Below are 25050 nucleotides of genomic sequence, written 5' to 3'. Positions count from 1 at the left end.
TTGTTGGTCATCCAGATGGTGCCCTCTGTTCCTTGGAAGGATTCATTTTAGCCTCCAACTGTCTTTAAACAATTAGAGGCTTTAATTAAGATAGGATTAATGTTGATAATGACCATTTTTCATTTTAGCAATCTTTGGCTTTCTGATTGTCTAAAAAGTCTTGGAGGCAATGGGTTATAGTTTCTCTGCAGATGTCAGATGACCTGGAGAAATGGGGCTGAAACGGGATTTTGAAAATACAAAATCTGCTGCAGTTTCAAAGAACTGCCGCAAGATGGCAACGTAGATAGAACTAAAAAATCGGCGAGTTCGAAGCCTCTCTTGACTGACGCGCCGGCGTGTAGCGGAAGTGGGAGTGGCCACGTGGGGCGTTTTACGGTGGCCGAGAGGATGCCCTGGTTGTGTCAGTAAGGAGTCAAGAAGCACTCCCCGGTGGGACAGGGATTGTCTTTCTACTAACGCAGCTCCCGGAGTCTCGAGGAGGTACCCCGGCAGTCGTCACCATGGTGAAGGAGCAGTTCCGGGAGACGGATGTGGCCAAGAAAATGTAAGATGGAGCAACACTGGCCAAGGGGCAGAGAAATGAGGGACAGAGAGGTCCGAGGTCAGGGGTCCCAGTGTCTAAGGCTTTGAGGGGAGGGTCAATTGGAAGGGGCGGGCGGGGATCAGAACTACCAAAGTAGTCAAAGAATATTGATCAGGCAGAGAGCATTTCAGCATCTAGGGGACTGCAGGCTGGGGTGGTCACTGGGCTTGGGCAGGATGTGGCGTGAGCCTTGGCGATGGGTACACCTGGGCCGAAGCTCGAGTTCTCCCGAGGTCAGACGATAAGCCCTTTCTTTACAAAAATCTTTCGCCACTGCAGCGTGTGCAGCATTCTAGGGCAGGGACCGTCTAATCCTGGTTTTGCTTAGAGCACATGACTGGGAGGCAGTATTGCTGATCAAAAGGATAGACTTGTCAGGAAGAGGACTGTACCACCGGCAATGGATAGCAGTCTCAGAAGTGAGGCTACCATTGTGGGCCTTCTCCTTCAGAGCTTATTCATTAAGCCACCGTTTTCCTTAGAGCCCTGTAGAAAAATGAAAATCACTAGTTCTGGCAACACATATTTAGTGAGGAACGTTCTGTGTGCTAGGCCTAGTGATAGGCCTTAGACATACGACTCGAATTAGGACCTTACTGCCTAGTCTAGTTGGAGAAGGTAGACAAGTCAACGTTGATTATGACAAGTGCAAGGACAGGGGCAGGTATAGGGGCTTCTGAGAGCACCGAATGGGAAAGAGGTTCAGGCAGAAGAAAACAGACTAAAGAGCCTTCTTCACGAAGCATGCTGAAGGGAGAAAGGGTGGGTGATGAGAAGGAAGCAGGTGGTTTTAAGCTGTGTTCTGGAGTCATCTTGCAAAGCGGTACGGTACCTTTGAAGGGTTTTAATAAAGCAGGGCAGTGGCTTGATAAGAGTTCTTCTAAAAGGTCTCTTGATTCAAGAGAGAGAGAGAATAAGAGGGAGACCTTGGAAGCCACTGTAGGGACCCAGTTGGGGGATGATGATGGTCTGCACCGTAGTAGTAGAGTCATTGGAGAGAAGTGGATTCAAAAAGGGATGTAGGTGTAAAATTGGGAAGGAGAAATGAGATTGATACACAGAATTTCTTGCTTGGGCAGCTGTATGGATGGTTGCCATTAACGAGAATGGGGAATGTGTGCCTTACCAGGCTGTCTCCAAATCTACCCTGGCCTCTCACACCCTCTCCAGCCCCTTCCTGTATTCAGAGGTAATCGGTTCTCACAAAGCAACCCAAGAGACTGTTAAGATGCAAATTACATCCCTGACACTTCAGTTTAAAATCTAGCAGCTTTCCATTGCACTAACATTTAAATTCCCTGCCATACAAAGGACTTGAACAGACACTTCTCCAAGGAAGACATACAGAGGGCCCAGAGACATATGAAAAGATGCTCAGCATCACTAGCCATCAGAGAGATGCAAATTAAAACCACAATGAGGTACCATCTCACACCAGTCAGAGTGGCCAACATAAACAAATCCACAAACAAATGTTGGAGAGGATGCGGAGAAAAGGGAATCCTAGTGCACTGTTGGTGGTAATGCAGACTGGTGAGGCCACTGTGGAAAACAGTACGGAATTTTCTCAGAAAACTAAAAATGGAACTGCCCTTTGACCCAGCAATTCCGCTGCTGGGATTATACCCTAAGAACCCTGAAACACCAATCCAAAAGAACCTATGCACCCCAATGTTCATAGCAGCACAATTTACAATAGCGAAGTACTGGAAGCAACAAAGCGCCCATCAGCAAATGAGTGGATCAAAAAACTGTGGTACATTTACACAATGGAATTCTACACAGCAGAGAGAAAGAAGGAGCTTATACCCTTTGCAACAGCATGGATGGAACTGGAGAGCATTATGCTAAGGGAAATAAGCCAGGCAGGGAGGGACAAATACCATATGATCTCACCTTTAACTGGAACATAAAAAATAGAAGAAAAAAGGAAACAAAATATAACCAGAGACATTGAAATTAAGAACATTGTAACAATAGCCACAGGGGAGTGGGGAGGGGATAGTGGGGAGAGGGGATTACAGGAACTACTATAAAGGACACAAGGACAAAATCAAGGGGGGGGTAGAGGTGGGGAGGGAGGTGGGACTGGCTGGGGTGGGGTGCAGGGCTTGGGAGAAAATGCAGACAATTGTAACTGAATAAAAATCAATTAATTAATTTAAAAAATAAAATAAGTTCCCTGCCATAGTTCCGGAAGCCCTGTGTAACAGGGCCCCAGCACACCTCACTAACTTCATCTTGTACAATGAGCTTTCTGTGCTGTAGTATACTGCTTTCATTTGGTTTCTTGAAAATGCCAAGCTTGTTCCAGTCCTACGACCCTTGCTCTATTTATACTCTATTTCAAATGTTCAACCAGTGGATCATCTTACAGCTGTTCTTTCTTATTCAAAATTCAGTTTAAAAGTCAATTTTACAGAGAGGGCTTCTGACCACATAACATAAGTAGGCTCCTCAGACTCTCTAATCCTTCACATCATTTTAATTATCTGTATTTGTTCACTTTTATGTATCAGTTTATTATCTATCTTGCCCACCCTGAACTGTGAGCTCCATGTTGGCAGGGACCTTGTCTGTCTTATCTAATCTGTATTCTCAACCCCTCTGGATGGTGCCTGGCACACTGTAAATCCCCAGTATGGGGGAAAAATGAATACAGCAACAGATTTGGGAGACAGAGTACTAGGTTCTGTTTTAGATGTGTCAAGTTTGAGGTGCCTGTGGAACATCCAAGTGGAGGTACCCAGAAGAGGTGTCTATATGGTCTCCAGCTGAATAGAAGTAGTAGCTGGTCTACAGATAGAGATAAACTGACATCAGCATGTACTCAAGTGACACCGTTACTCAGGAGAAATGTGCAGAATGAAAAGAGGATGAGGCCTATAATCCTAGGTAGGGAGAGATGCCAATAATTAAGGGATGGCAGTAGAAGAGACGACAAAAGTAACAGCCAGAGAAGGGAAGAAAACTCAAGAGTATATGGTGTCACCAAAGCCGTGAGAACACAGTATTTCAAGATGAGGAGAGAGGGAGGCATTGCCTGCTAATGCTACAGCTAGATAAAATGAAAATGTTCTTATTAGATTTAGCAACAAGCAGATGGACTTGGTGGCCTTGGTGAGCACCATTTCATTCAATAGAGTGGGAACAGTTCTAGCAGGGTGAAGGGGTGCTCCCCAAGGAAGAGTGGGAGAGGTTTGATTATACAACAATGGGGGAGCAGAGCCTGTAAAGAGTTGGAAGGATATGGTTGGTTATGGTGGGTCACATATGTAATGGCCATTTTGGGTAAGTGGTTTTGATGCAATTGTTCCCTTGTTTCCTTTCATTCCAGAAGCCACATCTGTTTTGGAATGAAGTCACCTGAGGAGATGCGCCAGCAGGCACACATCCAGGTTGTGAGTAAGAACCTGTACAGCCAGGACAACAACCATGCCCCCTTGCTGTATGGGGTGCTTGACCACAGGATGGTAAGACCCCTGCCACTTCCCGATTCCATGTGTTGTTTTGACTTGCTGATTAAACTGGTGACCTACCAGATTGGTAGAAGCAAGAACTTCTTTCCATCCACCCTATTCCCCTGCACATCGCAGGGACTCCACCTCCAGCATCGGTCAGTTACATGGGAATATACTTTAGCTTCCCAGGTGATTCTGATTCTGAGTGCCCTGGACACCTGTGCGAACTGGTTCCCACTTTGCTGTCCAGTAGTCTTCGTTGATTTTTGGGTGTGCTTTTATCAAAGGGTACCAGTGAGAAGGACCGTCCGTGTGAAACCTGTGGCAAAAACTTGGCTGACTGTCTGGGCCACTACGGATACATTGACCTGGAACTGCCATGTTTTCACGTGGGGTACTTCAGAGCAGTTATAGGCATCTTACAGGTAAGCGTTTACGTGTTCATATCCCAGGCATGAACTTGGGAGTTACCGATTAGGGACATTGCAGTGAGCGTAGGAATTGTGAGTGGTAGGAGACACACCTAGGGAAAATTTTTATACTAAACACATAATGTGTTATCTTCAGTAAGTTAAATGTCTTAAGGATTCTTTATTCCTTGGATTTCCTTTAGTAGACGGTAGATATGTATTATAAAGTAATAATTCAAGTAATGCAGAATGGCACAGTTAAAAAACAAACAAAAATCCTACCAGCCAGCTACGACTACAGCTGGCATCCTCATGAACGTGGGCTGCCTCTGTACATATCTTCATGTAGGTCCATTCGTGTGGTCAGGTCACTCAGTTCTGTGTCCCGGGCAAGGAATGGGGGTGCCATTTTAAAAAGATAAGACTTCTTATCCTCTTTCCTTTTATCTGTTTTGTTTAATTTTCAAAAGATGATCTGCAAAACCTGCTGCCATATCATGCTGTCCCAGGAGGAGAAGAAGCAGTTTCTAGATTATCTAAAGAGGCCTGGCCTGACTTACCTCCAGAAGCGAGGACTGAAGAAGAAAATCTCTGATAAATGCCGAAAGAAAAACATCTGCCATCACTGTGGCGCTTTTAATGGTGAGCAAAATGCAGGAAAGGCTTAGCAATGACCCTTTCCATGAATTCTTTTTTGTCAGCTTATTCGTTTTATGCGGTTTGTCCGAGTCGACTCTTTTCTTAAAAAGTAAGCTTTAGAGGCTACTGACTGACGCGCTGTTAGGAAATGCATCTCTCATCTTGCATTGCTGTAGCAATTTCAGTAACTTCATTAACCAGGCAGCAACCTCAGGGCAGCCTTATCAAGAACCTAATGTATTGAACCTTGGTAAATAAATTCTTAATAGGTACTGTAAAGAAATGTGGATTACTGAAGATAATTCATGAGAAATACAAGACCAACAAAAAAGTGGTAGATCCTGTCGTATCAAATTTCCTTCAGTCTTTTGAAACCGCCATAGAGCATAACAAAGAAGTGGAGCCCCTGCTGGGGCGGGCACAGGTGAGCCTGATATGCATGCCTACCCTCTTCCTGCCTCCCCTACTCCCCCTAGGTCTTAACACACACATTCTGTCCCTCTACCCTCTGATACATACACCTTATTCCAAAAGAAGAAGTTCAGTTAAGTTAGATCTCCAGGAATAGTTCATGTGGCAGTTGTTTAACACTGAGTTTAATGTGGCCTGGCCTTACAACTAACACATTTTCAATTGTCCAGGTAAGGTGTTACATTTTTATTTTAAAGCTGTAGCTGAATAGAGCATAAACTGAAAGTTACTGTTTCTCACTTGGATAGTAAGACGTAGGTAGTTGTAGGTAATTCTCATTACTTTACTTTAATTGGTACAAACTTAACAAATAGAATTCTATGAAGTGTCATGTTTTTGCGTTGCTCTGAGTTTGATTAGTTCTTAATTCACGTAATACTGTCTAGAATACTATATGAAACTAACAAATTAGTTCGGTGGCTACTGAGTACCAGACTCTCTCAGGCGTGACCGGGATCATCAGGCTCTGGTCTGCTCTCAAAGATCCCACAGGTTAGGTGTGTCTGTAGCCATTAGTCTGTGAAAAGATAACTAATAAGATAGGCCACAGTGCTGACTGTCACAAGAATGACAAGGACAGTAAGTTCAGTGGGAAATCAGGAGGAAAATTTCATTTTGAACTTGGTTAGGGAGGACTGTAAAGAAAGATGTTGTTTGAGCTGCTTCTTAAATGTCAGTAGGGTTTAAAGAGTCTAGGGCAGTGAGCTCAGAATGTCCAGGTGACGGTGTCTAGGCTTATTCAGGAGCTGAGCGATATAAATAAAAGCGCCTGCATTTAGTGACTGCTGCTATCCTCAGGCATTGTTCAGAGTTCTTTAGCTGGGTTACCTCATACAGGGCGGGGCAAAGGAGGTTTGCAGTTGTGGGTGCCCAGAACAAAGTTTACTCCTGTAGTATTATTTGTTAATTGTCATATTATTTTCCATACAAACAACGGTGAACCTCCTTTTGCCCACCCTGTATTTAATCCTCTCAACAACCTTGTAAGACAGCATTGACCCAGATGAGTGAGTGATAGAGCAAGAATTCTTGCCAAGGCAGTTGGCGTGCAGACCCCAACAATGAGACCACTTTGTAGAGGGCACCCTGCTCTGGGGGGTGTGGAGCCACCAAAAGTTTTGAAAGGGGAATGGACATGATGAATAAATGGCGGAATTTTAGAAGAACCTGCCCGCTCTTCAAAAGACTAGCGTGAAACATTGACTGGGAGGAAACAGTCACAATTCATAAATCTGATAGGACTCTCATAGCCAGAACCCAGGAAGTGGTTTTTACAAATCACTAAGGAAAACACAACCTGATTTTAAAAGGTGAGAGCAGGGCTTGAATTGACACTTCCTAAAAGGATATATTCAAAGGGCCAATAAATAAATGAAAAGTTGCTCAATGTTATTGGTCATCAAGGAAAGCTAATTAAAACTACACACATACTTCCCCAGAAAACTTAAAATGTTAAAAAAAAAAAAGTATAGGGAAGGATCTGTAGCAACTGGCACTTGTGAATTGATGGTGGAAGTGTAAAATGTTACCACCATTCTGAACAACCGTTTGGCAATTTCTTATAAAGTTAAACCCACACAGACCATATGATCTAGCAGTTTTACCTTCAGGTATGTACTAAAAAGAAAGGAGTACGTATGTCCACAAAAATATTTGTACAAAAGTGTTTATTGCAGCTCTATTAGAAAAAGCCAAAATTGGAAACATCCCAGATGCCTGTCAACGAGAGGATGAACCACTGTCAAAGGTCCATGCAATGGGATATCCGGCAGCGAAAGACGTGAACTCCTGACACACATCCTGGCGGAGTCTCAGAATCCTGCTGAGAGAAAGAAGCCATACACAAGAGTAGATACTGTAGGGTTCCGTTTGGATCAGGTCCGAGAACAGGCTGGATGGATCTATGGGAACAGATACCAGGAGAGCCATTGCCCCTGGGATGAGGGCTTGGTACTGACTCAAAAAGGAATGTCCAGGTACTTTTTGGAGAGGTGGAAACATTATATCTTGATCTGAGTGGTGATATATATATATATATATATATGTATATATATATATATATATATACACACACACCCAGGTGTATACCTGTAAAGGTTCAAAAAGTAAGAATAGTGTAATTTACTATGTATAAATTATGCTTTTAATTGAAAAAGAAAAATAGAACGCCAACCCTAAACCCAGGCAGTGATAGTGGAGTCAGAGGTCAGCGTCATTATGCACAGTGAGAAAGGACAGGAGTTGGTGACCAACCACTGTGGGCATGGGTGAGAGGGAGTGATCAGAGGTGAGTGAGCACCTGAGTGTGGGCATCAGGGAAATAATTCTGGAAATGGAAAGGGGGAGCAGCAACGATTCATTCAGGTGGAGATGTCTTCAAGGTAGTTCAAATGAAGCTACTGCAGAGGAAGTTGAGGTAAAGGCTGAGGAAGTTGATCATGTCTTTCTACAGCATGAAAGGGCAGTGCTGTCCAGGCTGGTGGCCCTGTAGACAGCTGTCAGAGGCCTGGCAGACATCCTTGGTCAGTTTGCATGAGGGTGTCTGGGCTTTCTTGAGTGCAGCCTTACTTGCTGTTGCCCCTGTAGTTACTCTGCAGCTCTCAGATCAGCCTCCCTGACATCCTACCAGCACTTTCCCCTGCTGGCTCTCGGCCCAGCACCTGCAGCCACTGTCGTTGATTGCCGAGGACCACCTCTCTGGCAGTCTCCCCAGTCAGTGATTCTCTTCAAGGTCCAGGAACCATCTTGTCTGGGAAAGTTTCCCAAATGACTTGGCCTTGGAGGTAACCCCCTCCATTTAAGAATCCTTGTGTAGAGCATTAAGCTGGGCTCTTGGGACATTTCCCTACTGCTATCACCTCCCTGTTCCGTGCACCACCACCCCCAGCCAACTTCAACTTTACCCAGGTTAACACCCAACAGGTGATTTAAGGTAGTAGTTAAGAGCTTTGGCTTTGGGGTCAGACAGACCTCAGATTAGATCCCAGCTTGGCCACCTACCTATTGTATGACCTTACACACATGACCCAACCTGGACCTCAGTTTCCTCAACTATAAAGCAGAGATTTCAAGAGTATCTGCTTTAGGGCTTTTGTGAGGATTAGTAGATGAATTCCAGATCAAGTACTTAGCACAGTGCCTGGCACATAGCAAGCGCTTAGATCATGTTACCCAATTTCAGTAGTGATTATCCCTGCTACTAACATTCCTCCCACCTCTGCTGTGTGCTCAGACTCATAGTGTCCCTTCAGCTTAAGGAAGCCGTCCTTCCCTCCTCCTCTCCATCAGCAGAATCCCTATCCCTTAGCTGCTTCCATGCAAACTCCTCTGCTCTCTGGACCCCCTTTGAGATCTCAGCCTTCCCTCAACCATGTGTATATTTTCTGTGCCTTGTATAACACTTGTACCCTGTCTTGTATTTTTGATGGTTTCATCTGCATAAGCTTGGTCGATAACAAGATCCATTTTTCTGATGTCCTGTTTGATGCCTGAAGTATGGCAGAGCCTTGAAGATCATTGGCTCATCCTAGTTCATTTAATGTTCAGGAGTGTGGAACCCCATGCCTTTATGGGCAGCACAGCATGATTGAGTTGGAACAGACCCTAGTGCAGTGGTTGTTGACTTTCTGGGTTACACACTCACTTAGGAATTCAACAGAACCTCTGGACTCTATCCCTGGAAGACTAATGTATATTCACTTCCAATTTTAATACAAATCCAGGGGTCGGTGGACCTGCAGACAAAAGATCCTCCGTAGATGCCATCAGTCCTGTCTCCCCACCAGGTAAAAGTGTCACAATGTCCCTAGCACATGAGTGGTAGGCTGCCCTGTCTGACAACCTTTCAGCCATGTTCCCTCACCACCAGCCAAAGCAGCACACACTCCATCGCTTCAGAGCTCTAGGTGTTGCGATGTTCTACCCTGTACAAAACTTAGTCCTTCTCTACTGTCTCTGCATGGGTCCCTGATTTCTACCCACTGGTGCATAACAGAATAAGTCACCAGCCTCTTCCAGCTGCTTCTTGGGAGGCAGTCATTATATCACTCTTAGAGTAGCTGTTCTTGCAAAGAAATGGTTTCTAGACCCTTGCCAGTCTTCTGCCCTCCTGGGTGGCCTTCAGTCCCATGGTGTTCTCGTCTAGTACTGACTGGTGCTGCAGGTGATGTCTGGCCTTCATCTCTTTCCTAGAATTCTGTGAACAGTGTTAGATTCCCTCCCTAACTGCTTCAGGGGTATAGTGAGGTACCTATTGCTGGGAGACAGGGAAACTGAGGAAGGGAATTCTTCTCTGGACAAGAATATGGATTGGAAAAGCCTCCCTCTCCCTGACTTCACTGCTGTTTTCTCCAGGATGGGACCACAGTTACTTTCTTTTGCAGCACTGTTCTAAGGGCAGTAGCTGTTCAATCATTTCTTTAGTTTTGACTTTGTTCCCCTTCTCATTAAGTTACACACAGCAAGTTCTGCTTGTCCACATACTCTCAGTTACACAATCTTTGATCCCAAGAAAAATTAATAAGCAGCAGTAAGACGCAAGCTGATCATTCTTACCTTTGATCTTTGAATATCTTTGATAGTTTGCCTAGTTCTTTTATTATGAGTAAGTTCTTACAGGATGGCAGTTCTATACAGTGAAGTTAGTACAGACCAATATAAGTTTACTACAGAACATTTGAATGTAAAAATAGAAGCAAAATGATTATAATTCCACTCACCGAAAGACAGCACTGTTAAAACCTTGGTAAACTCTTCCATTTCCTCATTTCTGTATAGATGTACATCCTAAATGAGACTATTGGATATGTGCTTTTTTCATTTACCAGTATTTTGTGAACACATTTCATGGCAGTAGCTACATTTTTGTCATGTCTTTTTTTTCTTTTTAATGGCTTCATAGTTTTCAGTGTATGGGTATTTCATGGTTGTATCTAGTAACCTGTCAGGCTATTTCCAACTTCACAATTAAGAACAGCTTTAGTGAACATCCTTGTTGCAGAAACTTTGCATTAATTTTTAAAATTGTACCCTTTGGAATCATCATGAGAAGTGGAATTATTGGTTTAAATCATTGGGATGAAAGGCATGCATATTTTAGAGCTCTCACAACATACCAGATTAACAGAAATCTCTGTCATCACATACTTCTTCTAAGTGGTGAGTACGCTAGAGAGCATGGAGAAGTAAGCCTTGCTCAAGCTATGGGAAATTAATGTATCTCTTTCCTTCCCACAGGAAAACTTGAATCCCTTGGTAGTTCTGAATTTATTTAAGCAAATCCCAGCCGAAGATGTCCCTCTTCTTCTGATGAACCCAGAGGCTGGAAAGCCTTCCGATTTGATTCTTACACGACTTTTAGTTCCCCCCTTGTGTATCAGACCCTCTGTTGTGAGCGATTTGAAGTCTGGCACCAATGAAGATGATCTGACAATGAAATTAACAGAAATCATTTTCCTAAACGATGTCATTAAAAAGGTCAGTGCTTCCCATTAGTATTTGCAAGCCCTAAGGTTTAGAGTACACCTGTGTAAACACTTTTGATAAAGAAAGTCAAATTGACAAGGCCTGTTTCTATTCATACTCTGCTCATTTTTAGCATCGGATATCAGGAGCTAAGACCCAGATGATCATGGAAGACTGGGACTTCTTGCAGCTGCAGTGTGCCCTCTACATCAACAGTGAGCTCTCAGGCATTCCCCTTAACATGGCACCCAAGAAATGGACCAGGGGCTTTGTCCAGCGCCTAAAGGGAAAGCAGGGTATGTCGCCAACAAAATGTATAGGAAACAGTTTACTGCTTTTGCTTGCTTGCTTGTTTGTTTGTTTTTGAATGCATGGCCAGCTTATCTAATTGGAGATCATAGACTTTCCTCTTCCTGCTCCTATTACTCCCAAATGGCACACCTTATGCTATGGAGACCTGTGACACATTTTTATTTATTTAGGTCGATTTAGAGGCAATCTCTCAGGAAAGAGGGTGGATTTTTCTGGTAGAACAGTCATCTCACCTGACCCGAACCTCCGAATTGATGAGGTAGCTGTGCCAGTTCATGTGGCCAAAATTCTAACCTTTCCTGAGAAAGTAAGTACCATTCAGCTACTTGATTCTTTGTTTTGCATCCAGTCTTTTACATTATATTTTAAGATTCCAAACAACAGACAGCAAAAAATCCCCAGTAACCCACCCAGCCCACAGTTTGGTGTATGTTAGCAAGCGTATCTTTCCTGTTTGACTCATGTTTTATACAAATACCACCGTGTGTAATATCTACAGCATATACAACCACAACTGTGTGTGTACTCATAGATCTATTAAATATACTGTCCTGCAACTTTTTTCCCAAGTAATGTCATCTTTGACATCCTTCTGTGTTGCTTTATACCCCATTGTAAAAAATATTTTGTTGATAATGCTGTTATAGTTGTCCCAATTTTTCTCCCTTTGCCACCCTGTCCCTGCACCCCCCATTCCCCTCAGGCCATCCCCCCACCATTGTTCATATCCATGGGCCATGTGTGTAAGTTCCTTGGCTACTTCATTCCCTATGTTGTACTTGACATCCCCATGGCTATTCAGTGACTGCCAATTTGTACTTAATCCCCCCACCTCTTCACGCATTCCCTCAAACACCCTTCCCATCTGGTGATCATCAAAATGCCCTCCATATCCATGATTCTGGCTCTGTTCTATGCTTAGTTTGTTTTTTAGATGCAATTGTTGATACATATATGTTTATTGCCATTTTATTGTTCATAGTTTTGATCGTCTTTTTCTTAAATAAGTCCCTTTAACATTTCATAGAATAATGGTTTGGTGATGAACTCCTTTAGTTTTTTCTTGTTTGGGAAGCTCTTTATCTGCCCTTCAATTCTAAATGATAGAACAATCTTGGCTGTAGGTCCCTGCTTTTCATGACTTTGAATATGTCTTGCCAATCCCTCCTAGCCTACAAAGTTTCTTTTGAGAATTTAGCTGACAGTCTTACATGAATCCCATGAGGTAACTAGCTGCTTTTAAGATTCTCTCTTTATCTTCAACCTTGGCATTTTAATTATGATGTGTCTTGCAGTGGGCCTCTTTGCATCCATCTTACTTGGGATTCTCTGTGCGTTCTGGACTTGCATGTCTTATTTCTTTCACCAAATAAGGGAAGTTGTCTTTCATTATTTTTTCAAACAGATATCCAATTTCTTGCTCTTTCTCTTCTCCTTCTCGCACCCCTATGATGCGAATGTTGGAACGCTTGAAGTTGTCCCAGAGGCTGCTTGTACTGTCCTTGTTTCGTTTTTGTTTTCCTTTGATTCTCTTTCTTCTTCTTGTTCTGCGTGGTTCTTTTTTGTTTCCTTATGTTCCATATCATTGTGTTGACTCTCAGCTTCATCCACTCTACTGTTGATTCCCTATAAATTATTCATTTCCATTAGTGTATCCTTTACTTCTGCCTGGCTCTTTTTTTATGCTATTGAAATACTCACTGAGTTCCTTGACCATCCTTATAACCAGTGTTTTGAGGTCTGCATCTGATAGGTTGCTCATCTCCATTTTGTTTATTAGTTCTTTTTCTGGAGTTTTGATCTGTTCTTTCCGTTGGGTCCTGTTTCTTTGTCTCTTCATTTGGTAGCCTCCCTGTGTTTGTGTCTGTGAATTAGGTAAAGCTGCTGTGACTCCCTATCTTGGTAGTGTGGCCTGCAGGGTCGAGTGGCACAGCCGCTCTTGTTACCCATCTGGGTACTCCAGGTGCACCACTTTGTGGGCTGAGTATACCCTCCTCTTGTCGATGAGGCTTGATTGCTGTTGGCAGGTCAATAGGAAGGATTTACTCAAGCCAGTCAGCTTCAAGGACTGGCTGTGACCACTAACCACCAGCCTCCACCTTCAGAATCAGCTGTGCCAGGGCTGGGTGTCCTGGCGTGGTCTATAGCTCTCCACTGAGTGTGCTGGTCCTCGGGTTTCCCTGGTGGTGTAGGTCAGGACCGGCCACCACCTCTTTTCTGCCCCAGGGCCACCTAGTGTGAGCCACGAAGCAATCTGCAGCTGGCTGCTACTTATGCTGGGCTTGGAGGTTCCAGCTAGAGCCAAACTATGATCCAAAGTTGGCTGCTGCTGTTGCCGGGCTTGGAGCCGTTTAGCCAGAGGTATGGAGCTGGGGGCAGGCCTTAACTTGGGGGGGGCAGAGCCTCAGGTAAATACCAGGTTAGGGCAAACAGTGTAAGCCAGGTTGATAGGGTCTCAGACATGCCTCCCACCTGCTGGATCTGTGGCTCCGGGATGGGGAGGGCTCGGAAAAGGCAGAAAATGACCTCTGCCCACCTTTCTGTCTGGGAGAGAGCTGTCCCCCAGCTCTTGCCTTGATGCCAGACACTTCAGTTCCTCTCCGTATGCCACTGGTGCCTTTCAGGCTGCTGCTACCCTGGTGGTGCTGGAGATCAGAAGGAATGCATCTGCATAAGTTCAGCTCAGGCCCTTTAGAAGGAATGCAGGGAGTCCAGTAGTTTTTTTCACCAACTCCAATCCCACTGATTTTTATAGCCAGGAGTTATGGGGACTTCTCTTCCTGCCACTGGTACCCTGTGCTGGGGCTTCTGATGTGGGGCTGGGACTCTTCGCTCCTGAGACATCCCTCCCAAATTTTTATCCACCAAATGTGGGTGTGGGACCCGCCTATTCTGTGCCTCCGCGTCTCCTGCCCTTGATTGATGTGATTTCTTTGGTTCCATAGTTGTCAGATTTCTTTTTTTTTTTTAAATATATTTATTGATTATGCTATTACAGTTGTCCCATTTCCACCCCTTCACTCAACTCCATCCTGCCCACCCCCTCCCTCCCACATTCCCCGTCAGATTTCCATTCAACTCGATTTCTGAGAGTTCTGGGTGATCTTTGGTTTATAGTTTACTTGCGATTTTGCTGTGGTTGTGTGAGGAGCTGAGCCGTATTTACCTATTCCTCCATCTTGACAAGATCTCATACCTCATGTTTTAAAATAACTAAATGATAAACACCATATACAGTTAATATTCTTGGGATGGGTTTTTATTTTTAAAACCTTAGAATCAAGTACCATGGGGAGCTGACTTACAGGGCACAGGGCACAGTGATGGTGGGAACAAGAGCTCTCGACCCCCCAGAAAGGTGGTCAGTCTGTCAGCGGCACCAGGGTCTCGTCTTAGTGGCCATGATGGTGCGCATGAATGTCCTGGCTGATGCTCTCAAGAGTGTCAACAATGCTGAAAAGAGAGGTAAATGCCAGGTTCTTACCAGGCAATGCTCCCAAGTCATCGTCTGGTTTCTAACTGTGATGATGGAGCACAGTTAGAATAGGTCACATTGGCAAATTTGAAATTATTGATGACCACAGAGCTGGGAAAGTTGTTGTGAATCTCGTGGGTAGGTTGAACAAGTGTGGAGTAATCGGCCCCAGATTTGATGTGCAACTCAAAGATACAGAAAACTGGCAGAACAACCTGCTTCTGTCCCGTCAGTTTGGTTTCATTGTACCGACAACCTCAGTGGGCGTCATAGACCATGAAGAAGAAGACAAAACACACAGGAGGGAATATATTCCCTTGGATTCTTTTTTCTAGGGATGTAATACATGTGTGCAAATAAAATGCTTCAATTGACCAAAGAAAAACAAAAAAACCTTTTGTTTTTTCTTTTTTTCTTTTTTTAAATATATTTATTGATTATGCTATTACAGTTGTCCCATTTCCTTCACTCCACACCATTCTGCCCACCCCCTCCCTCCCACATTCCCCCCTACAGTTCATGTCCATGGGTCATATATATAAGTTCTTTGGCTTCTACATTTCCTACACTATTCTTACCCTCCCCCTGTCTATTTTCTACCTACCATTTATGCTACTTATTCTCTGTACCTTTCCCCCCTCTCTCCCCCTCCCACTCCCCTGTTGATAACCCTCCATGTTATCTCTATTTCTGTGGTTCTGTTCCTGTTCTAGTTGTTTGCTTAGTTTCTTTTTGGTTTTGTTTTAGGTGTGGTTGTTAATATCTGTGAGTTTGCTGTCATTTTTACTGTTCTTATTTTTGATCTTCTTTTTCTTAGATAAATCCCTTTAACATTTCATAGAATAAGGGCTTGGTGATGATGGACTTCTTTAACTTGACCTTATCTGAGAAGCACTTTATCTGCCCTTCCATTCTAAATGGTAGCTTTGCTGGATAGAGTCATCTTGGATGTAGGTCCTTGCCTTTCATGACTTCAAATACTTCTTGCCAGTCCCTTCTTGCCTGTAAGGTCTCTTTTGAGAAATCAGCTGACAGTCTTATGGGAACTCCTTTGTAGGTAACTGTGTCCTTTTTTCTTGCTGCTTCTAAGATTCTCTCCTTCTGTTTCATCTTGGGGAATGTAATTATGATGTGCCTTGGTGTGTTTCTCCTTGGGTCCAGCTTCTTTGGGACTCTCTGAGCTTCCTGGACTTCCTGGAAGTCTATTTCCTTTGCCAGATGAGGGAAGTTCTCCTTCCTTATTTGTTCAAATAAGTTTTCCATTTTTTGTTCTTCCTCTTCTCCTTCTGGCACCCCTATAATTCGGATGTTGGCGGAACGTTTCAAGATGTCCTGGAAGTTCCTAAGCCTCTCCTCATATTTTTGAATTCTTATTCCTTCATTCTTTTCTGGTTGGATGTTTCTTTCTTCCTTCTGCTCCACACCGTTGATTTGAGTCCCAGTTTCCTTCCCATCACTATTGGTTCCCTGTACATTTTCCTTTGTTTCTCTTAGCATAGCCTTCATTTTTTCATCTAATTTGCGACCAAATTTAACCAATTCTGTGAGCTTCCAGTGTTTTGAACTGTGTATCTGATAGGCTGGCTATCTCTTCATTGCTTCCTTGTATTTTTTCTGGAGCTTTGATCTGTCCTTTCATCTGGGCCTTTTTTTTTTTTTGTCTTGGCGCGCCTGTTACTTAAAGGGGCAAAGCCTTCGGTGTTCCTGGGGCAGGGCAGGGCGGGGCGGGGTAACGCTGGTCCCTGCGCTGTGACGCTGTACGTGGGGGAGGGGCCGAGAGGGAGCAATGGCTCCTGCTCCACTCTGCCGGGTTTCAGTCACTTCCCCAGCTACCCACGATCAAACTGGGCCCCTCTGGTGCTGATTCCCGAGTGGGTGGGCTTGTGCACACTCTAGGCCCCTGTGGGTCTCTCCAACAAACTGTCCGGGAGTCTGGGAGTTTCTCCTGCTGCCGCCTCAACCCCCACCGGTGTTTTCAGAGGTTTGAGGCTTTATTTTCCAGTGCTGGGAGCCCTGGGTTGTGCAGTCTGTTTCGTTCCCCCACCGTTCCTCCGGGTTTATCTACGTGCGAATGTGGGGCCATGGGGTCTGCTAGCTGCAGCCTGGCCTGCCCCATTCCACAATCTGCCACCTCGCTAGGTCCACCAGCCCCGCCTTGCTGCAAGTCCTCTCTGCCCCAGCTGCCGGTCTCCACCCCTCCTGCCGGTCTGGATGAATGTTTCTTCTTGATCTCCTTGGTTGTCGGACTTCCATACAGTTTGATCTTCTGTCAGTTCTGGTTGTTTTTTTGTTTTTAAATTGTTGTTGTCCTTCTTTTGGTTATGTGAGGAAGCACAGTGTGTCTACCTACGCCTCCATCTTGGCCAGAAGCCCCTGTTTTTTCTTTTAATATTTTAAGGCTATTGATGCATAACCAGAAAGGCTGCACCACTTTACATTCAACTCACACTCCTCATGAGTGTGAAACATACAGTACTTTTTTTTTTTAAAGTGAGGTATGGAAGGTGTAATAATAGGAGGATATTAATAGGCTTTGCCCTTGAGATTCATAATTAGCCGAGATCACAGATGGTTCTGGTAAAACTTGTGTAAAGTATCCTCAGCTAAGTTACTAGTGGTCCAGAGTTTCTTTCTCTGAGATGGTGTCCCAGGAGACCGGTGTCCAAGAGGTTGTCGGACGCAGCAATGCAGAGCAGGGGCTCTGGTGCCTGTGCCACAGCTTTTAAACCTTGGAAACCCATGGTGAATTATTGCAGATGAAGTTGCCACCTGTTTTTAGGATCACATGTGTGCTGGAATGTTCCTACAGATCAGTCCAGCCCATTTACTTTACTGATGGGATACCAAAGGCCAGTGAAGGACTTGACCATATCATCCATCGAGTGAGTGACCAAGTGCAGATTGGAAGCTAGGCTCCTTGTGCCAACCCACTGTCATTATACTCAACCCTCAGCAGCAGGATGCCCAGGGTGCTGCCGTCCTTTCTTCTAAAACCACACAAAGAAAGTAAAGATTCAGTTCAGTACAGTGTACATTGGCAGAAGTATGAGAGGTATAATCTGATAGTATCCCATTGTGGTCTTGTAGGTAAACAAAGCAAACATCAACTTTTTGAGGAAACTGGTTCAAAATGGACCTGAAGTTCACCCAGGAGCCAATTTCATTCAGCAGAGACACACGCAGATGAAAAGGTAATGGTTTCCCAATCTAGTTGGATGTAACTACCTCCTCATGACCACGTTCACTCTTGCCGTACTCAGCCACAGAATGCAGTCCAGAGTACAGTTTGGGGGACATTTTAGCATGTGGAAAATACATGTAAGTTGCAGTGGGCTCACGTATGTCATTTGCCTTGTTGGACGAATGAATGTACATGCAGTGTAAATTTGTTCCCTAGCATTTGCTGTTGTTGGATCTAATGAACAAACACATTGGGGTAGATTAAGCTTTCTATAGCTTAGTAGATTGATTGATCGTACAATCAATTTGTCATAGTTTAACTGATGGCTTCTGGAAACACCTTAGATTCAGTGAAATATGATCATTAGAGATTGAATCTTGATAAAAAGAGAGAGAAACTTGGTGAGGGAACTTTGTTCTCACAAGTCATGTTTATTATTGTATGTTAAGGTTTTTGAAATACGGAAATAGGGAAAAGATGGCTCAGGAGCTCAAGTATGGGGACATCGTAGAGAGACACCTCATAGATGGGGATGTGGTGCTTTTCAATCGGCAGCCCTCGCTGCACAAACTGAGCATTATGGCGCATTTGGTGAGTATGAGATTTCTGGTTTTCTTTTCTGTGGGCTGGAAAGAATGCCGTGTGTAAGGTGCTAAATTCCAGACTTCTGAAATTGAAGTTGCCAGTAATCTCAGATTTTCATAACTTTTGATTTTCCTTTAACTTTTTAATTGAGTGAAATTTGTAAATGTCAAGCTCCTATACAATGTTTTTAATATTTATAATGTGATATTCATACACAGTAAAACAGTGATTAATTGAAAATTAGTGTGAAAGTGACTAGCAAGATTTCACTTGTAAACTAAAATGTATACATATATGTGTACACAAACTTATGTAAAATAGATATGGCAGAAAATTGACTTTCCATTTAACTTAACATATTAACTAAGGAACTAAAATGCTTAAAAGATTTTCCTTTGCACTATTCCTCCAATTAAGACTCTAAACCATATTTTTTTTGGTGATAAAATTTTACAACAACAGTAGCTCCTCTTTCTCTTTGGAAATTTAAAATGGAAATGAAATACAACTTTAATTTGTTAAATATTCTTCAATTCTCCTGTCTTCAAAGTCATTAAATCCATGAGCATTTGTAAACAGTGTTTAACCAGGCTTTTAAAGTAGTATTTTTGTAGACTCAGTTTTTCAATAGTTTGTGAACACGTTACATCAGTCCTTTTACCTAGTGGTGGAAATACCAAAGCAGCAGTTTATGAGTATGAGGTTATGATTGTGGTATCTAGGTAGAATAGAAGCATTCCTTTTCTAGAAACTTCTGCTTGGCTGTGGAGCAATTTTTTAAACAGAATTTCTTTTGTTTAAGTATTTTCGAATTTACACAAAAATAGAAAGAATACTATGATGAACTCACATATTCCCATCCTCTTTATTCAATAATTTTCTTGATTTTGCCTCACTTGCTGTATGTCTTCCTTTTCTCATTGATAAACTGAGATGCCGTGTCCTTTTTCCATGTGTATTCAGTGTACTTCTGTAAGACACACAGCAACCACAGTGCCATTACCACACCTCGCAAATGAACAGTCCAGTACTCAGTCCACAGTCAGATTTCCCCAAGCGTCTCAAAAATCTTTTTGCAGCTAGTTTGAATCAGGATGCAAAGTCAACGCATAACATTTAGCTGATACATGTCTTAGGTCTCTATTGATCTAGAACAGTCCTCCTTTTTTAAAGTTTAATTTCATTGTTGAAGAAACCAGGTTATCTGTCCTCAAGAACATCCTGTGTTCTCAGTTTGTACGGAGTTAAATGTTTCTTCATTCTTCCTTTTATTCCTATAAACTGGAAATTAGCTCTCAAGACGTGATCAGATTCAGGTTCAATTTTTGACAAGTGTAACTATGGGTGGTGTCTGCCACTTCCAGGAGTTCTTATTTGAAGAGGCTCGTGTTACCTGAGTGCACCACTCTCACACTAAAAACATTAGAGAATTCATCTGATGTCTTTTTGAAAGGTTCCTTCCTCATCAGCCTTTTTTCTAATAATTTCATTCATTTATGATTGTTGCCTACATTAGTTCATTAGGGCTACCAAATGGTGAATCTCTAACTTGTCATTTCTTCCACATTCAATACATAGGATTCTTGTACTGGAAAACTAGGTCTATTTGCTTACCTAGAAATACAATTCATAAAGGAAAGGCAGCCTAAATACCTAATTCTTTTCCTTTTTTGTCGATTTGGGAAGTAAAAAGTTGGTGTTCAGTTACTCCCAACTCGGTTGTTTTAGGTTCTTTATTTGTTTACTTGTTTTGGCTTTCCCTTTCTTTAATGTCATAGTAAACTCATAGATTTTTATGTATTGGGTGAGCCAAAAAGTCCATCTAGTTTTTTCTGTAAAGTAAAAGATACATTTTTCATTTTCACCAATACTTTATTGATTTGGATATTTTGAGTATGTCAAGTCTCCCTATCATAGTGTAACATTGATTCGTCTCAGTTAATGTCTCAATTTGATCGCTATCCACTTCAATTGGTCTACCTGACCATGAAGCATCGTCCAGCAGGAAATCTCCAGCCCGAAACTTTGCAAACAACTTTTGACATGTTCAGGCTGTCACAGCACCTTCTCCATACACTTCACAAATTTTTTTTGCAATTCATTGTGTTTTTTACCTTTCTTGAAGTAATAAAGCATAATATGCAGAAAACGTGCGTATTTTCTTCCATTTTCAATATTAAAATGGCTACACAAAAATTTACCAATTCTGATAAATCTTTTTATGAATGCACATAATACAATTTGAGAAAATTGTTTCAAATGAAGTTAAAGACAGCTTAAAACTAATAGAGCCATTATATGGAAAAAAACTAACTTTTTGGCCAACACAATAGTCATGTATTTTAATTAGCTTCTGCCATAAATCTTTTTAATAGCAAACTGATGTCATTGGCCAGAGGGAGCCCCTTCACATGGCTCCAATGTTAGTGTTTGCCTCACAGTATTAAAACAAGTTCAGTGCATTGGCGTTGCTGAATGAGTCTACAAGTGACATACCTCATTTGACAGAACATACTAGAAATTTGTTTCCTTAATCTAAATTTCCATTTGCCAGGAAGCGATATTTTTAATGTTTTGAAATTAAGAAGCTTTTGAATAAATGACTAAGTCCTTCTCTTGTATTCTACAGGCCAGGGTCAAGCCCCACCGAACCTTCAGATTTAATGAGTGTGTGTGTACACCCTACAATGCAGATTTTGATGGTGATGAAATGAATCTTCATCTTCCTCAAACAGAAGAAGCTAAAGCAGAGGCCCTTGTTCTAATGGGTGTAAGTAGGGTGGTGCGGCCCAGTTTATAGCTCCACAAAAGGAGGGAAAGGGGACCATGCCCTGTTGGAAAACACCCCATAGTATATATAAGTGAGTCAGTGTCTGTAATAGGTGCTTACTGGGGGGCGTTGATATTTTCCAACCGTAGCGTGGATCCCTGAGAGAAGATGTATGCATTAGTACCAGTTATGAAAAGATGAGAGGAGAGTGTAGCAATATAGTAACCATTGGAAAAGGTATTTTGCATAATTAGATTTTCCAGTAGCTAAAGATTCTTAAAACACCAATACATTTTATTGAACATTCTGACTGGAAACCTTCCTAAAGTTTATTATAGGTTTCTTTGTCTTCTAAAGGGCACACTAAAAACATAGTCATTTTTGTAATGACTTTTATCACCATTTTATTTTATTCACAGTAAGGAGTGCCATTGGATGCTAGAATTGTTGAGTGACAAGTGTTGCCTGTTCTTGAAGAGCTTGCAGCTGGGCTCTGTCTGTTCCAATGCTTCACTCCTGAACCCAGCCATTGCACAGTGGCGTGTGGTGCCTGCTGGGTAGGGCTCTTCTCCTGAACTCAATGGCCCCAACCTATTGAGTTTTTAGGACTTAGGTCTTGCTTTTCCAGTATTCTGGTATTCTATGTTATGAACTGATGTGTCTTCTGGTTGTAAGAGTTCCTTCCTCCAAAAACACTACCATTTCTGATAGGATACTTCTAATCTATTTTGGGTTAGGGTGTTAGTATCAATTCTAAAGTAAAGAGATTAAAGCCCATGGGGATTTGATGGGAATGGGAGGAAGGGAGCTGTATTTGTGGCCCTTCCCAGGGTTCTTCATGGCAGGAGTTGACATATCTTTTCTGATAAATGAAGTATTTAATGTAGCCTGTATTGTATATACATGTTTAAATTATCCTTTGAAGAATTTAATAATTGTAAGAAATTTATGTGCTGAAATACACTGAGATCTTCAACTTTTAAAAATTCATTCCTATTCAAATGTTCTAGCATAATAATGGAAGTTAATTAAATAAGGTAAAGTTTCTATACATTACAGCTTTCTTTATTTCTACCTCTTTAATTAGTTTGTTCCTAATCCATGAATTTAGATGGCTGCTGTCATGGTTTAAATGGCCTTTTTTTCCTTTTTTTCTGCTTAACATATTATAAATACTCAATTTGCTGTAGAGTCTTCATGATTGATTATAATAGTTCTACAGTGTTTCACCAAGTTAACACACCATGATTCATCTACCCTCTGTTGCTGAAAATTGAAAAGTTTAAGGTGTTTTTCTTATTTTCCTTTGAAAATTAATCCCTCAGGGGCCATCTTTGTGCATTTACAGTCTTCTTTTGAATTATTCCTTTAGCTCCATGGCCTTTTAAAATGAGTTAGTTGATGCTTATTGAGCACTACTGTGTGCCAAGTAATTTCGAAGAACATAGCAGTGAATAAGAAAGTCAAATTCTTGCTTTCATTCCTATTTGAGTAGGGAGAGATAGAAAATAAACAAATGTAAAATATATGTTAGGTGGTTATGAGTGCTAGGAAGAAAAGAATCAGGCAAAATAAGGAAGGAAGAGAATGAAAGGGGTTGTTTTACATTGAGATAGTCTGGGAGGACCACTAGAAAGGTACCATATGAGCCAAGTTCTGAAAGGAGTGAGAGAATAAGCAGTGGGAGTGTCAACGAAAGAGTAATTCAGGCAGAGGAGCAGTGGATGCAAAGGCCCTGTGGTACAGCCACACTTGGGGAAACAAGAACTAGCTTGTTTTCTCTGGGGCATCCATATCTATGGCAGTGGTGACGAGTGTTGTGTTGGGAACTGGTAGATGATAGAGAGGGTAAGATGGTTAACGGATGGGTGGGTGGTTGATGGTGGATGGATAGCCATGGCTGACTTCTCCTGCATTCCTATACTCGAAGGGTGAATAGATCCCTACAGTCATTCTTCCTCACTTCCACTCTCATTTCTAGTAAGCCCTCCAGAGGAAGTAATCAGAGTTGCAAAATTACTTGAAATAATAGAACACAGGCAGCTTCCACCTATAAGAAATTGATTAAATTAATTATGTTGCAGCCATACAATGAAGCCCTTTGTGGTTCTTAAAAATGATGACATAGTTGTATATGTAATTGATTGGTAAATAGATGCTTATATGTTTGTAAAAATGTTCACAGCAAAAAGTTGAAAGGGTTATATACCAAAACCTTAAAATAGTAGTTCTTTTTACTTGGCAGTTTGACACATTGAGGATTTTGGTATTCTTATGGTCTATGTTTTTAGGGGTTTTTTTCTGTAATGGATATATATTATTTCTGTAATTAAAAAGTAATGTTTAGAATGTTACTGGTGATAACAGCTATGAGCCTACATCCAGTTAGACTTTGCCGTTGAATTTGCTATCATAGATCCATTTTGTTAGACATTTTGGTATTACAACATACTTCAGTGATTTCAAAAGTGAAAACAATAAAACACAGACTTCAAGGATGTTGGATTGGAAGAATCCATAATTACCATCTAGACAAATCCCCTCAATTTCATGTGAGAAGATTATCTACTGCACCAATGCAGCAGTCCTGTCTCCGTGGACCAGGGTGGACTCTAGCTTGAATGTAACCCAAATCGCCCAGGAAACTTTTCCAAAATGTGCACATCTCAGTCGCACACACTTTGTTCCCACCCCAGACCACTCGATATCCCACCCCAGAGAAATTCTCTAAGCCAGAAGTGAACTGCCCACTGAAGGGTCACTGCTCTGAGTAGTGGTTCAGAAGAAGGCAGGAACAGGTCTCTACTTGGAGGGCCTTTTGCTCTGGGTGAGGAGGCCCAGGGTACCCACAAGTGCACATGAGCACCTCTGCATCAAGAGCTGAGCAGATGCACTCTTGACACACAGAACCTCCTTTAAATTTACCTATGCATTGAACAGCTAGCATCCTTTCCTGCCCAATGTGGCACTCACTAAATTTTAGTTAAATGCTGTTGTTGAATTATTTGTTATTAGAACGTAATGTCTGTCTTAAGGGAAATTTAACAGTTCTGCCATCATTGTGGAGAATTGTGGAATTGATTCACTTGAAAGATAACAGTACTGTTCACTCATAGAAGTGAAATTTTTTTGGAGAAGTACATTTATTAATAACAGTTAAGTCTTGGATGGATGGTAGAGCTCTTTACAAGAATCCAAAACAACTTCACTCAGTGTTTTATTTTAGTGCTAGTAGGAACCTCTGAGGTCTGTCTTGCTGGTATTTCTTCTCTACCCTCAACAGATAAAGGAAATGGAAATTAGTCTCAAAGCTGGAATTAAGGCCTTTGGCTTCCAGTTCTCAGCCTTAGAGTGCAGATCTTTGGATCGCATCATGCCTCCCAGAATGGCTAACTTACTATATTCGTTTTTCTTTTAGACCAAAGCAAATCTTGTAACCCCAAGGAATGGAGAACCACTAATTGCTGCTATTCAGGATTTTCTAACAGGTGGGTTTGTGAAATTCACTTGAAAAGAGACTGTGGAACACTGGTTCTCATTCACAATGCTTTTATGTGAAAACTTGAAAGGCTATTTTATTGCCTGTGTTTAATTCTGTTGCTTGTTTACTAAGTGTAGCTGTGAACCTACTTGAGATGTTTTGTATTGGTTGATTATTCATTGAATCAACAAGCGTTTATTGAGCTTCTACCTAGAC

General features: G+C 42.2%; 1 protein-coding gene across 1 annotated transcript in view; it reads left to right on the top strand.

Moving 5' to 3' along the window:
* The first annotated feature begins 369 nt into the window (after window positions 1–369).
* POLR3A (RNA polymerase III subunit A) overlaps window positions 370–25050 on the top strand; it is a 51834-nt gene continuing 27153 nt past the window's right edge. Inside the window, exons 1-12 of the mRNA XM_024561181.4 lie at window positions 370–547; window positions 3924–4059; window positions 4335–4472; window positions 4928–5099; window positions 5366–5520; window positions 10803–11042; window positions 11164–11326; window positions 11513–11649; window positions 17905–18008; window positions 18448–18589; window positions 21213–21353; window positions 24772–24841. Of these exons, the coding sequence (XP_024416949.2) occupies window positions 504–547; window positions 3924–4059; window positions 4335–4472; window positions 4928–5099; window positions 5366–5520; window positions 10803–11042; window positions 11164–11326; window positions 11513–11649; window positions 17905–18008; window positions 18448–18589; window positions 21213–21353; window positions 24772–24841 (1642 nt within the window). The 5' untranslated portion in view covers window positions 370–503. The remainder of the gene's footprint in view (window positions 548–3923; window positions 4060–4334; window positions 4473–4927; window positions 5100–5365; window positions 5521–10802; window positions 11043–11163; window positions 11327–11512; window positions 11650–17904; window positions 18009–18447; window positions 18590–21212; window positions 21354–24771; window positions 24842–25050) is intronic.

Source organism: Desmodus rotundus, chromosome 4, assembly GCF_022682495.2.
Source record: "Desmodus rotundus isolate HL8 chromosome 4, HLdesRot8A.1, whole genome shotgun sequence".
NCBI lineage: Eukaryota > Metazoa > Chordata > Mammalia > Chiroptera > Phyllostomidae > Desmodus > Desmodus rotundus.
This window is presented reverse-complemented; position numbering and strand designations above follow the sequence as displayed.